The 13,574-nt window shown below is 45.1% G+C and overlaps 1 protein-coding gene across 5 annotated transcripts in view; it reads left to right on the top strand.

The window, feature by feature from the left end:
- The window catches only part of FBXO36 (F-box protein 36), a 128,512-nt gene that overhangs the window by 82,094 nt on the left and 32,844 nt on the right, over positions 1 to 13,574 (top strand). Inside the window, exon 4 of one of the 5 annotated variants that reach the window (XM_032400518.1) lies at positions 6,735 to 9,233. The exons of the other annotated variants lie outside the window; for them this stretch is intronic. Coding sequence (XP_032256409.1) covers positions 6,735 to 6,923 — 189 coding nt within the window. The 3' untranslated portion in view covers positions 6,924 to 9,233. Of the gene's footprint in view, positions 1 to 6,734; positions 9,234 to 13,574 lie in introns of those variants that run through there. 5 annotated transcript variants of the gene reach the window in all.

Below are 13,574 nucleotides of genomic sequence, written 5' to 3'. Positions count from 1 at the left end.
TTGACCCAATCACAGAGCCTCCATGGATGAGCATCTGAAAACCTGGTTGCTGGGTGGTTGTATTTCTCAGGGTGAACAACAAAGAGGCATCCTCTGGGAGCTTGGCTAATATGAGCACACCCCTGAAAGGTGAATCCCATGTCATGGTATACGAGAAAGGCAGCCTGAGGGCCAGCCCTGGGATTGCTGCAAACTCCTGCCTGGTAATGCTGCTAGGAGGGAACCTGCTTGGGGGCCCGCTGGCTTGGCCCAGGTGGCACCAGGCCCTGATGCTATCCTTTTTCAGCAAACTACAGCCGAGTAGACCCGAAGAACCTCTGCAGCTAGTCGAAAGGCTGAAGCCCAGACAGGGCAAGACTATAGTGACTGGTATATAAACATATTCATCTTGGTCATGACTCAGGAACAGCTACAAACTCCCTATGACCATGATTCCCAAGACTGGCCAAGTAGGAGAAGCACCTGGGGAGCAGGTGAAAATAGAGATTCGAGGCCCACACCCTGGTAGGTGGGCAGGTCTGAGGCGGATCCAGCATCTCTGCTCTTGATGTGTTTGCTTGTATTTATAGCAACCCAATTCTGAATCCTGCCCAAGAATTTGATATTAAAATGGTACAGATAAAAGGTCTCAAGAGATTCTAAAAGGCTGGAAGCTTGGGGGTGGTGGTGGGGGGGGGGGGTGTTTTTCTACCTTTACTGTGAACAGGTATTGGGAGGTGTTTAAATCAGACGAAGACAGAGTTCTGTTCTTCGATCAGCCACTACCCATTAGGAGCCTTGGGCAGCACTCATATTCTTTTTTTTTTTTTTTTAAGATTTTTTTATTTATTTGAGAGAGAGCACAGAAGAAGAGGGAGAGGGAGAAGCAGACTCCCCACTGAGCAGGGAGTCTGACAAGGGGCTCGATCCCAGGACCCCGAGATCATGACCCGAACTGAAAGCATATGCCCAACGGACTGAGCCACCCAGGCGCCCCACCCATGTTCTTTCAGACCCTTAATTTCCCCATTTGTAAAAGGAGAGGTCTTTAGTGGATAAGCCCTAGGATCCCTTTAAACTTTTAAATAGCATCATGTGTGTTAAGTTCATGCACCACCACGAGGGGGAGCTAAATCCACGATTAGCTGTGCCTTGGATCAAGTAACTGGAACCAGTCAGGATGCACACCTTGTGTTTCTCAGCCTGGCATCTACCAAGCAAAGAGCCCCAGGGTCTGGGCATCTTAAATGGGGGTATTATGTAGACCAATTTATAATGTAAAACAAACTGTAAATATTTCCAGTATAAAATATGAGTCACAAATGAAGTTACACTGGTGGAAATTTCAGCTCTCTTTTGAGAATTTTTTTCTTTCCCTCTAAATCTCATAGTTTTCTTCAGTCATCTTCATCATAGGAGACACACTGATATCCTGAAATGTATCGTGCCGGTAATGGGGTAGCCGTCTACTCTGGTGTTAGAGTTCAAATCTTTTAAAGGAGGATCGGAAGATCCGTTTAATTTTTCAATATTAAGACATTTGCAAAGAGTTTCCCTTTGTTGCTTATATTTAGAATATGTTGTGATCCGAGCAGAGAAATTAGACCTTGAAGGACTGTTGAAGATAACAAATGATTTGATTGATATCAGAATGTTTGGTGGGCTGTCAATATCGGAAGACTCAGTGTTGCTGTGTCATAGTATCCATTATGTGAATGTGTAATACTTTTTGCTTTGATATTTCTGCAGAAAGGATCTTAAGTGATTATGCCTTCTTAGACTATTCATTTCTATTTGTAATTCCTTCTTTTCCCTTATTAGAGTACTTTTAGAGTAGCATAAAAATATGGGAAAGTGCAAAAGTAAAAAGTCCTGGCTGCTTTCTGCTCAAAATTGAATGTAATGGTGTCCTGAAATAGAGGTGATGCTGACATGTTTCCCCCCTCCCCAGAAGGAAGTTAGGATGCAGGGGAGCAAGGCAGGACAGAGCCAAGGCCAGGCCCCGGGGGCGGGGGGTGCTAGTGGGAATGCTTGGCTGCCTGGGGCTGGGGGCAGGGAGGGAAGTAGGTGGCGGGCTGTGGGCCAGGTGGGCTGAAATGGTGGCCCACGGTCAGTGGACAGAAATCAGGGGCACCCACGCTTCCCCTTCAGACAGCTGTTGAATGCTGGGTTGGATTCCAATCCTGGTACTCAGGGTGGGGTGCAGCTTGTGAGGGGCAGGTAGAGATGGCCGTGGCAACAGGCAGAGCAGGACTGTGTCCAGGGCCGGAGCAGACACCAGCTCCGGTTACACACACATTACACTGTGTGTGTTGGGGGAGGGGGCTTCGTGGTAATCGCTTAGGCCTTCCTCCCAGAGACAAGGGAGGCCACTGGGCTTCCCCACTCACCATGCTCTCCGAAATGTTCGGGACATCAACCCTTCGATGTGGTGCTATTCATACTATGTCTAAGCCCACAGGTTAGGGGGTGAAGGCTACTGCTCTCCTGACCTCTCGCTGGCCAGGGCTGGATGCTCAGGGGACCATCTGGGACCGGAGATGCCACCATCTTGTACTGCACCATCTGGAATGTGCGGTCTCCTCAGACACTGTGGCAGGAAAGAGACAGCTGGAGGTTCACGTCCTGGGTTTGGATATAGCACTTCTACTCCTAGCCCTTCGACCAGAACTACTTTTGCAGCCCCCCTGACTGCAGAGGGCCGGGAAATGGCAGGGGGAGGGGAACAGATGCAATATTTGCTGCGTACCGCTGGCCCTGCGACAAACCGGATATCCAGAACGGAGCAGGGCACACATCAGCTCCATATATCCGTAGGCAGGACCGTAATACTGTGCCGTCTCGAACACAGTGCCCTGCTTTCACATCTTCAACATTAGAAACAAGAGACCTTCATCCTTTCACTTCTCCTCTTTCTCCGTGTTTCTTGGGACCATATTTTTTGACCATGTGTCTGGCATTAAGAACCGACTCAGAACCAAAGACAGCATTATACATAAAATACCTTTTGTCTTAGAAACAGAGTTCCTTACTCTCTTTTGCCTCCCAAGATGTCCATGTTACACTCTCTTCTCTCTCCTGAAGTCTCCTTCTTCCTCACTCTTAGTTGATGTTGTGGCCTCATTTCACGGAGGATTCCGAAGCAGTCACCAGAGGACTGCCCCATTGTCCCTTCCCCTCTTCTACCGGCGCCTCATCCCTCTGCCCATCGACCCCGTGAACTTCCTGTCCCCAGTAAGGAGTTCTCCTCCTCATTATCCACGGTCACACTTCCACCTGTGCATTTCAGCTCCTCTGTTCCGCTACTTTGCTCATGCAGCTGTCCCTGTCACTAGTTTTACCCTCTCTACTGGATCATTTCCATCAGCACATAAATTTAAAAACAAAACAAAAAAAGCTTTGACCTGATTCCCCATTCTGCTCTCCAAGCAAAGTTCCCTCAAAAGAGTGACTGTACTTGCTGTATCCACTTCCTCTTCTCCCGTCCTTTCCTGGGCTCAACGCTAGCCAGGCATTCAGTCCCCACTGGGCCATCAAAACGTCTTGTTAAGGTTGCCATTTGCACACAATCTTGCGAAAACACCAGTTTTACATTCCTGTCTTTTCAGCAGCCTTTGAGACCTTGGATTTCCATCTGGGTTTTCTTCCTTATTCTCAGTCTCCCTTGCTGGAAACTTTTTTTATTTTCTGACTGCTTTCTTTCTTTCTTTTTTTTTTTTTTAATTTTATTTTATTATGTTATATTAGTCACCATACAATACATCATTAGTTTTTGATGTAATGATCCACTATTCATTGTTTTTGTATAACACCCAGTGCTCCATGCAGTACGTTCTGACTGCTTTCTTGTTGGAATGTCCTAGAGCTCTTCCCTGGGCCTTTTCTCTCTCTATAGTCACACCTACGTGACAGCATCTAATCCCAGAGCTTTAAACAGTATTTACACACTGATAATTTTCAAACATATGTTTCCAGGCCAGGTTGCCCCCTTGAACTCCTTACTTTTAAGTCTAATTGCATGCTCAACACTTCCACCTACATGTAGTATAGACATCGCAGATTTAATGTGTCAAAACCAGACCTCTTGATATTCCCCCCGCTCCCCCGGCCACATACCTATTGACCAATTCTGCTTCTCCCACAGTCTTATTTTCTCAGTCATTGGCAACACCATTCACCCAGCTGCTCAAGCCAAAAAGCTCATCATTAATTCTTCCCTTTCTTCTTACTTCTCATCTAATTCATTCACAAGTCTTAGGAGATCCGCCTTCAAAATATACCTACAGTCTGGCCATCTCTCACCTCCTCCCTTGCCACCACCCTGTCACACACCATCCTCATGTCTTCCTGGACTTTCCACTAAGAGCACCGCAGTAGATTTGCTTTCCCCTGATGGGGATGACAGTATACCTTCTTCATTTTGCATCAGGATTATGTTGGTTCTCTGGCTGTGGGTCATATATCACAGATCTATTGATCCTGTCACCTTCCTATGTGCTGTTCAACGTTGATGACATCATGCTGATGAGCAGGAGGTAGCAGATACCTTGGATGCTCGGGCAAGATATGTGTATGCCAAGGAGGTGGAGACGAACTGCACAAAAATTGAGAGGCCTGCCATCTCAATAAATTACCTAAGATCCCGCGCCTTAGATTTACTTCTTACCGTAAGAAAGCGGCCATGGATCTTTGTGGATCTTTTTTAGTTTTCAAGGTACATACACAATTTGAGTGTGCTTCTCCACGTAGCCCTAAAGCCGCCAGGGATAAGTGGGGTGCAGCCGCTGGTCCGGATTGTGTTGTAAGCAGCCGTTCCACTGGCTTCTCAGGAGCCAGCAGATTCGATGATGCTCTAAATGTCTGCAGCCTACATGGCCGGGGGGGTGGGGGGGCTGTCTGGGTCCTTGCTGAGACCTGCAGCACGCCTCCTGAGGAAAAGTACAGCTTGTCCCCCAGGGCCTTAGGGTAAAGACAAGAATTTGTTTGTAGGAAAACTGTTCTGCTTTTGGATTTCTCCTGGGCAAAGGCTACTGTTTGGGCTAGATGGTCAAAGTCTTGAAACGAACCAGATTTGGAGATCAGTGATGATTCCTAGGGAAGAGGTATTTGGATGGACTTCTCAGCATAAGCTAGAGGATAACAATATTTGTGTCCCATGTGACTGCTCAGCAAAAGGCACTTAATGCAGAGGAGGTTTTCAGTAATTAGATGGGTAAAATGCTCTGCTCTGTGAATGTCAGTCAGCGTGTTGCCCCAGCCACCCTCCTGTTTGCTGGGCTCATAAACAAAATGGCCCGTGGCAAAGATGGGGCCTGTGCGGGGCCTCAACAGTAGCCTCCTCCTATCAAGATAAATCCGGCTACTGCCACAGGAGAGGGTAATACTGAGCCCCCAATAAAGGCTGTACTCCAGGGGGTCCAGTCAGTAACTTGGTGGCAGGTGAGTAACACCAGACTTTTCATCATGGAGGAAGCAGCAATTTGTCCTTCCCAGATTCTGGCCCTATTCTAGACATGGATCTGCCTTCCTTGCACACCATGGTTCTTCAGCAACATTGTGTGTAAATTGACTGAATGCCTTCCCTTCCATCATTGTATCCCATATGAGATTGCTTCGGATTATTTGACTGTAATAAATAATTTATGAAATAAATAGACATACATAAATAAATGCGGTCCTGAACACAAAACTTCTTGCCCTTAGCCGTTGCTCCATGAGTTATTGATCTTTGAGGGGTCCACAGGCTTCTTGCTTTTCTTTGCCTCCTTGTAAGAGAAGATTTTGTGGGGGTTCAGACAGCTGGGGCATGTCTGAGAGGGGATCGAGCAGAAGGGAGGAGCCAGGCCAGCATGCTCGGGCACTAGGGGTTTAAAGGGACTCTGGGCTCCTTCTTGCTTGCCCACCATGCCTACGTCTTTCCACTTCTGGATTTTCACGAATAATGACCACTGAATGGAACTGATGAAAGGGAAGTCAGGGGGCGCCTGGGTGGTGCAGTCAGTTAAGTGACCGACTCTTGGTTTCAGCTCAGGTCCTGATCGCAGGGTTGAGAGTTCAAGCCCCACGTGGAGCCCACTTTAAAAAAAAATAGTAAAAATAAAATAAAATAAAATGGAGGCAAGCCTAGCAGGAGTTAGCAACGCTCCCACCTGAGAAGCTACTGCAGCCCTGGATGGAAGGTCGGTCGACCACACTGTTGTCAGCCTCTGTTAGGTGGTTCATTGGAAATGAACAATATAATGCATATATAAATTAACCGTATAATGTTGTATATGGGGCACCTGGGTGGCTCAGTCGGTTAAACGTCTGCCTTTGGCTCAGGGCATGATCCCAGGGTCCTGGGATCGAGTCCCGCCTCGGGCTCCCTGCTCCGGGGGAAGCCTGCTTCTCCCTCTGCCTGCAGCTTCCCCTGCTTGTGTGCTCTCTCTCTCTCTGACAAATAAATAAATAAAATCTTAAAAATAAAAAAAAAAACAACCCAATGTTGTATATGTACTATTTATAGCTATCTTGCCTATTTCACCTTCAGTGAGATCGGGCCTCAGTTTATGCCGTGAATCCAGGATTGCTCTGCCCTCCCGCCGCTCGTGCCCGCGTCTCTCCCCCGGGAGGAGAGGGTCGTGGTGCACATGCGCACATCGCGTCTCCCCCGCTGCCTACAGGCCACGGGAACTGGGCGGTGATGCTGCGAGTGAGTAGATGCCTGGTACTTAACCGTGTCTGACGTAACGACCCCTGGCTCTTCCCGCCCGTAGCTGTGCATGTCTGACGAGCTGTGGGAGAAGGTCGTCCAGGCGGCCTGTGACACCATCACGCCGGCCATGCGGGCCTTGGCCAAGGACATGGGCTGGAGGCAGATGTTCTTCACCAACAAGCTGCAGCTTCAGCGGCAGCTCCGCAAGAGGAGACAGAGACAAGGGAGCCAGATAAACAGTAAATTCTAGGGACACATTTTCTCACCTGCAGGGGAGTCGAGGCCTGGGTGTAGTTCCCTTCCGTGTCCCAATCTCTCCCGTTTCCTTCGACTACGAACTCAGATTTGAACTTGCTGATTCAAGGAGCCATCGGAAAAGCACACCGGGTTTGCACACCCCTGCGGCCCACCCGACTAGGCGGGGCCTCGCTTAACCACGGTCCGCCTGTTGGAGGGGCCGGTTCGTGGCCCCAGCACAGGGCTGCGGGACAGAGAGCCCGTGACACCCGTAAGAAAGAGAGGCTTCCGCTGTGCAGAAACAAACAATAAATGGTTATTCGCAGGTTTTTACTCCTTATCTGTTTTGCTCTAGGCATTTGAAAGGATTACTTGCGCTTCTGAATTTTGGCCTGATAGAGGGGGCTCCGCGTCCCCACGGGAATCAGCGAGGGGCAGGGGCCACGGGAGGCAGCCTGGTGGGCATGGCCGCCTTCCCAGCGCTCTTCCCCTACATTTGAACTCAGGGCCCTGTCATGTGGCCCCTGGATGCCAGGCTCCGTCCCTGCACGTGGACAGCCTCGGATCTGGCCCTGGGGTGTGGCTGGAGCCAAGTCCACTGCTGGGCTCACAGAGCCTCTCCAGAGTCCAGCTTCCCCGGACTTCACATTGCCAAATAAGCCTATCAACTTTCCTTAGGGGGATGCTGCCCCAATTTCCCGTCCCCCCAGGAATGTGGAAAGCTACCCCTTCTACCCCAGGGATTTTTAAGATCTCAAGCTGTGGGTTAACTGAGTGAAAACCCAAGTGCGGTTTGTAGTCTATTAACTTGGAAGAGGAGTAAAAACAGTACAGTTTGAGGGGAGGAAACTCTGTCTCCCTGAATGGGTAATTTACACATTGTTTTCTTCCCAAGCTTTCCTGAGGATAAAGTACTCCCCCCACCCATGACACTCAAAGCAGCAAATCATCTGATGACTCCTTTTAGGCTACAGAAAAAAGTAGCTGTCAACCTCCCATCACCTTATGCCATTTCTTCTTTCCCTGCAACCTGCACTTCAGTGCCTGGAAGAAATAATATATGCCCCACCTGCTCCCCGTGCAGAGGAATTTCCTGTGTTATCTTGAGGCCTCTGACATGGGCTGATCTCCCCACTCAAGTCCTACTGAATGGCTTGGAGCCACGACTTCAGGGATCTTTTTTACTAAACCTGTGTTCGTATCAAACCAGGTTTCAACCCCCATCCCTTAAAACTCACCCCCTTAAAACTCAGTCATATATTTCCAGCGACATCTGTGAAATCGAGCGCAGTCGGCTTCCAGGCAGATGAGGAGCTTGTCAGAGTTGTGTCTGGCTGTAGTCCAAGCAAAGAGCAAAGGTTTAATTGGTGAGAGAGCCGGGCTGCCTTCGCCACCCAGGAGGGCCTCCACCAGGGTGATGCAGGTGACCGCCGGCAGGCCGGGGGGGCACGCACTTCTGCACAGATCCTGCAGCCTTGTTTCTCCCCAAAGTCCCCAACTTCACTCAGGGCCAGAACATCGATTAATACCTTGTGTGCACAACAACTGTGTGTATGCATGGTTTGGTACACAACATAACTGCATAAATATGAAGTCACAGCTCCTTCGTAACATCGATGCAAATATGTCAACAGCTTAAGCATTTCATATGTCCTGTTTAATCAACTAACCGAGACTCTGAAAGCTTATGGGCAGACAAGACGTTCTAGATTCAACAGGAATCAGTAAGAACACAAACATGGCCATTTGAAAACTCTTACTATCTACAGAAAATATTATAATATAAAGATAGATGCTAACGGTAAATAACAATGAAAAATGAGTTATTGATATGTTGGCTATTGCTGATAATAGTTAAAACAGCACAGGTTATTATTATTCCAGTGATTATTAGCCCTAATAATTTGGGTGCCTTATTACCCGATTATAATTTTTTTTTGGTCCAAAAGAAAAATAAAAACAAACGAATACCACCAACCTAAAATCCTGTGGGGGACTGGTATCCTCAGCGGTTGAAACATTTTGCCCGTCTTCTTCAGCCTCATTTTCCATGTTAGATCCCACGTGGCGATCCCATCGGATGAAGATAGCAGTACCTCTCTGCCTCCACAGACAGCTTTCATGTGGACGAATTACTCTGCTCTGTGTGTGACATACCATTTCAGAGTGAAATGCCACAGCATTTATAATCTTATCCTTTCCCATCTTTTAAGTCAAAAGTGTTTCTACTCTGTTCTCATTTACCCTTGTAATAGTAAAAGCAAAATGCTGATATTTTCTGATGATTTATATGTTTAGTTTTGTAAGAACAACCACTGAACAACAGCAAATGTGAAAATTTATAAAATAAAAAAATAAATATATTTTACTTACTATCAAGTTCCGTTACTGCTTTTTTTTTCCTGAACAAGTTAGCATAGTACATGCATTCAACCCCAGTTATAATGGAATCCAAACTATTGTGCACTGGGTAGACTCAAGGACTGAGACTGAGATTATGAATTTTTTAAAAGATTTTATTTATTTATTTATTTATTTGATGGAGAGAGAGAGAGAGCAGGGGGAGAAGAGGGAGAGAGAGAAGCAGACTCTGTGCTGAGCGTGGAGCCCAATATGGGGCTTGATCCCACGACCCTGAGCACATGATCCGAGCTGTAATCAAGAGTCGGATGCTGAAGGGACTGAGCCAGCCAGGCGCCCCAGACAGAGATTATGATTGGAGTGAAGGATGGGAAGCAGGGGTAGGGACAACTCGCTAGCCACCACTTATCATTATTTTCTCAGCGGCTTCTGTCCAAGATGGTCACCAGACCTCATTAATTACCCCAAACTGACTCCCAAGATGCCAAAGACTAATATAGAACAACCTTACTAGAAACATAAACATGTGCATGGCATAGTTTTTTACTCTGAGATTTAGTGGGATGACATTTATCTTCAGTTTGTGTTAAGATAATATACCGTGGGACAATATCCAAGCTTTTCAACTCTGAATAGTTGTTTTCAAATGACGATGAATATCTTCAACTGGGTGTTAAAAACGCTAAGTAGACAAGCTACCACCACATGAAAGAAGAAGGTGCCCCGGCAGTTAGGAGCATAATGCCATGTATCGGGTCATTTTACAAAGGAAAATTGCTATCTTAGCTTTACGCATTTATTATTTTGAAACGAGATCATCCACACACTGGGATAGCAGTGGTTTGTCCTCGTAATGTGGAGTCCTCAGGGCCAGGAGCCACAGAGAACTCCCACGTTTCCTGTTTATTACGTTCCCAGATCTGTGTTCCTTCCACAGAGATCTCCATTCAGAAAAGTAATTTTCAGTTGTGAAATTTGTTCTGCACATCCGGAAAGTCTTACAGCCATAGATCCATGGTCACAGACTGAGTTGGAATAACCTTAGAAATAGTAAAAATAATAATAATAATAAGAAGAGCAGCTTCCATTTGTTGAGTGTCTATTGGGTGCCAAAAAACAGGTAGTAACCAACTTAATTCTTACAGCAACCCTTGAAGGTAAGTGATTATTTATTATTTCTGTCTCATAGATCAGAGATCTATAAGTTATGGTATAGGCCTAATTTGACCAGCCACTTGTGTCTGTGGAATAAAGTGTTATTGGAGCACAGTCTATGTATTATCTCTGGCCACCTGCACATGACAATAGCAGTGTTAGGTAGTCACAATAGACTATATGGCCTGCAAGGCTGAAATTAGTCTCAAAGAGGACAATTTTCCCAAGGTTTCATGACTAATAAGTGGTAAAGCTGAGATTTAAATCTATACTGAAAGTCTATGGCTTTTTTGTTTGTTTGTTTTAAAGATTTTATTTATTTATTTGACAGAGAGAGACACAGCGAGAGAGGGAACACAAGCAGGGGGAGTGGGAGAGGGAGAAGCAGGCTTCCCGTGGAGCAGGGAGTCCTGATGTGGGGCTCGATCCCAGGACCCTGGGATCATGACCTGAGCAGAAGGCAGACGCTTAACAACTGAGCCACCCAGGCGCCCCCTGAAAGTCTATGTTCTTAACCACAAGTGCAACATATCACTTCTTTTGGAGCCAACACCGCATTTGACCAATGGAATTTGAAAAGGTGATAGGATTTACCCAAGGTCATTTGAATTAATTAGGCCCTAAGCACAATATAAGAGACCATTCTAATTTATTCCAAGCTTTTGATGAACTAAATTATTCATTTTTTATTATTTATTTATTTTTATTAAAAAATATTTTATTTGTTTATCTGAGAGAGAGAGTGAGAGAGAGAGAGATCGCGAGCAGGGGGGAGGGGTAGAGGAAGAAGCAGACTCCCCGCTGAGCAGGGAGCCTGACATGGGACTCAATCCCAGGACTCTGGGATCATGACCTCAGCCAAAGGCAGACACCTAACTGACTGAGCCACCCAGGCGCCCTTTATTTTATATTTTTTATTTTTAAAATTTTAATTCCTGTGCAGTTAACATACAGTGTTATATTAGTTTTGGGTGTACAGTATAGTGATTCAACAATTCTATATGTTACTCAGTGCTCATCAAGGTAAGTGTCTTCTTAATCCCCTTCACCTATTTCTCCCATCCCCCCCTCCACCTCCTCTCTGGTAACCATCTGATTATTCTCCATAGTTAAGAGTCTGTTTTTTGGTTTGTCTTTCTTTTTTCCCCTTTGATTGCTATTTTGTTTGCTATTTTGTTTCTTAAATTCCACATATGAGTGAAATCATATGGTATTTGTCTCTCTCTGATTGGCTTATTTTGCTTAGCATTGTACTCTCTAGGTCTGTCCATGTTGTTGCAAATGGCAGGATTTCATTCTTTCTTATGGCTGAATAATATTCCATTATATATATATATAATTATATATATATATATAAGACATATCTAGAAAAATGATGCTACGTCCGATGTCAGAGAAATTTCTGCTTGTGCCCTCTTCCAGGATTTTTATGGTTTCAGCGATCCCTATTTTATATATATATATATATATAAAATATACCACATCTTCTTTATCTATTCATCTATTGATGGACACAGGCTGCTTCCATAATCTGACTATTGTAAATAATGTTACAATAAACATGGGGGGCATGAATACCTTTGAGTTAGTATTTTCATATTCTTTGGGTAAGTACCCAGTAGTGCGATTACTGGATCTTAGGGTAGTTCTAGTTTTAAATTTTGAGGAACCTCCATACTGTTTTCCACAGTGGCTGCACCAGTTTGCATTCCCACCAATAGTGCACGAGGTTCCTTTTTCTCCACATCCTCACCAACACTTGTTGTTTCTTGTGTTGTTGATTTTAGCCATTCTGACGGGTGTGACGTGATATCTCATTGTGGTTTTGATTTGCATTTCCCTGGTGATGAGTGATGCTGAGCATCTGTTCATGTGTCTGTTAGCCATCTGAATGTCTTTGGAGAAATGTCTGTTCATGCCTTCTGCCCATTTGTTTCATTGGATTACTTGTTTATTTTAGTGTTGAGTTGTATAAATTCTTTATATATTTAAAATACTAACCCTTTATTGGCTATATTGTTGGCAAATATCTTCTCCCATTCATTAGGTTGTTGTTTAGTTTTGTTGGTTGTTTCCTTCACTGTGCAGAAGCTTTTTATTTTAACATAGTCCCAATAGTTTATTTTTGCTTTTATTTCCCTTGCCTCAGGGGACATATCTAGAAAAATGATGCTACATCCGATGTCAGAGAAATTTCTGCTTGTGCCCTCTTCCAGGATTTTTATGGTTTCAGGTCTCACATTTAGGTCTTTAATCCATTTTGAGTTTATGTCTGTGTGTAGTGTAAGAAAGTGGTCCAGTTTCATTCTTTTGCATGTAGCTCTCCAGTTTTCCCAACACCATTTGTAGAAGAGATTGTCTTATTCCCATTGTATACTCTTGCCTCCTTCATCAAAGATTAATTGACCATATAATTGTAGGTTTATTTCTGGGCTTTCTATTCTGTTCTGTTGATCTGTGTGTCTATTTTTTGTGCTAGTACCATACTGTTTTGATTATTACAGCTTTGTGATATAACTTGAAGTCTGGAATTGTGGTACCTCTATTTTTGTTTTTCTTTTTCAAGATTGCTTTGGCTAGGGGCACCTGGGTGGCTCAGTCAGTGAAGCCTCTGTCTTCGGCTCAGGTCATGATCTCAGGGTCTTGGGATTGAGCCCTGTGTCAGGCTCCCTGCTCAGTGGGGAGCCTGCTACTCCCTTTGCCTTTCCCCCTGCTTGTGTGCTTTCTCTCTCTCTGTCAAATAAATAAAATCTTAAAAAAAAAAGATTGCTTAGGCTATTTGGGCTCTCTTGTGGTTCCATACAAATTTTAGGATTATTTGTTTTAGTTCTGTGAAAAATGCTGTTGGTATTTTGATAGGAATTGCTTTAAATCTCTAGATTTCTTTGGATAATATAGGCTTTTTTTATGTTCAATTAGCCAACATATGAAACATCATTAGTTTTGATGTAGTGTTCAATGATTCATTATTTGAGTTTAACACCCAGTGCTCATCACCACACGTGCCCTCCTTAATACCCATCACCCTGTTACCCCATCCCCCCACCCACCTCCCTTCTGTAACCCTCAGTTTGTTTCCTGGAGTACAGAGTTTCTCGTGGTTTGTCTCCCTCTCTGATTTCTTCCCATTCAGTTTTCCATCCCTTCC

Source organism: Phoca vitulina, unplaced genomic scaffold, assembly GCF_004348235.1.
Source record: "Phoca vitulina isolate PV1807 unplaced genomic scaffold, GSC_HSeal_1.0 scaffold1, whole genome shotgun sequence".
In the NCBI taxonomy this organism is placed as follows: domain Eukaryota; kingdom Metazoa; phylum Chordata; class Mammalia; order Carnivora; family Phocidae; genus Phoca; species Phoca vitulina.
The sequence above is the reverse complement of the archived record's forward strand: the minus strand, read 5'-3'. Positions and strand labels throughout refer to the sequence as shown.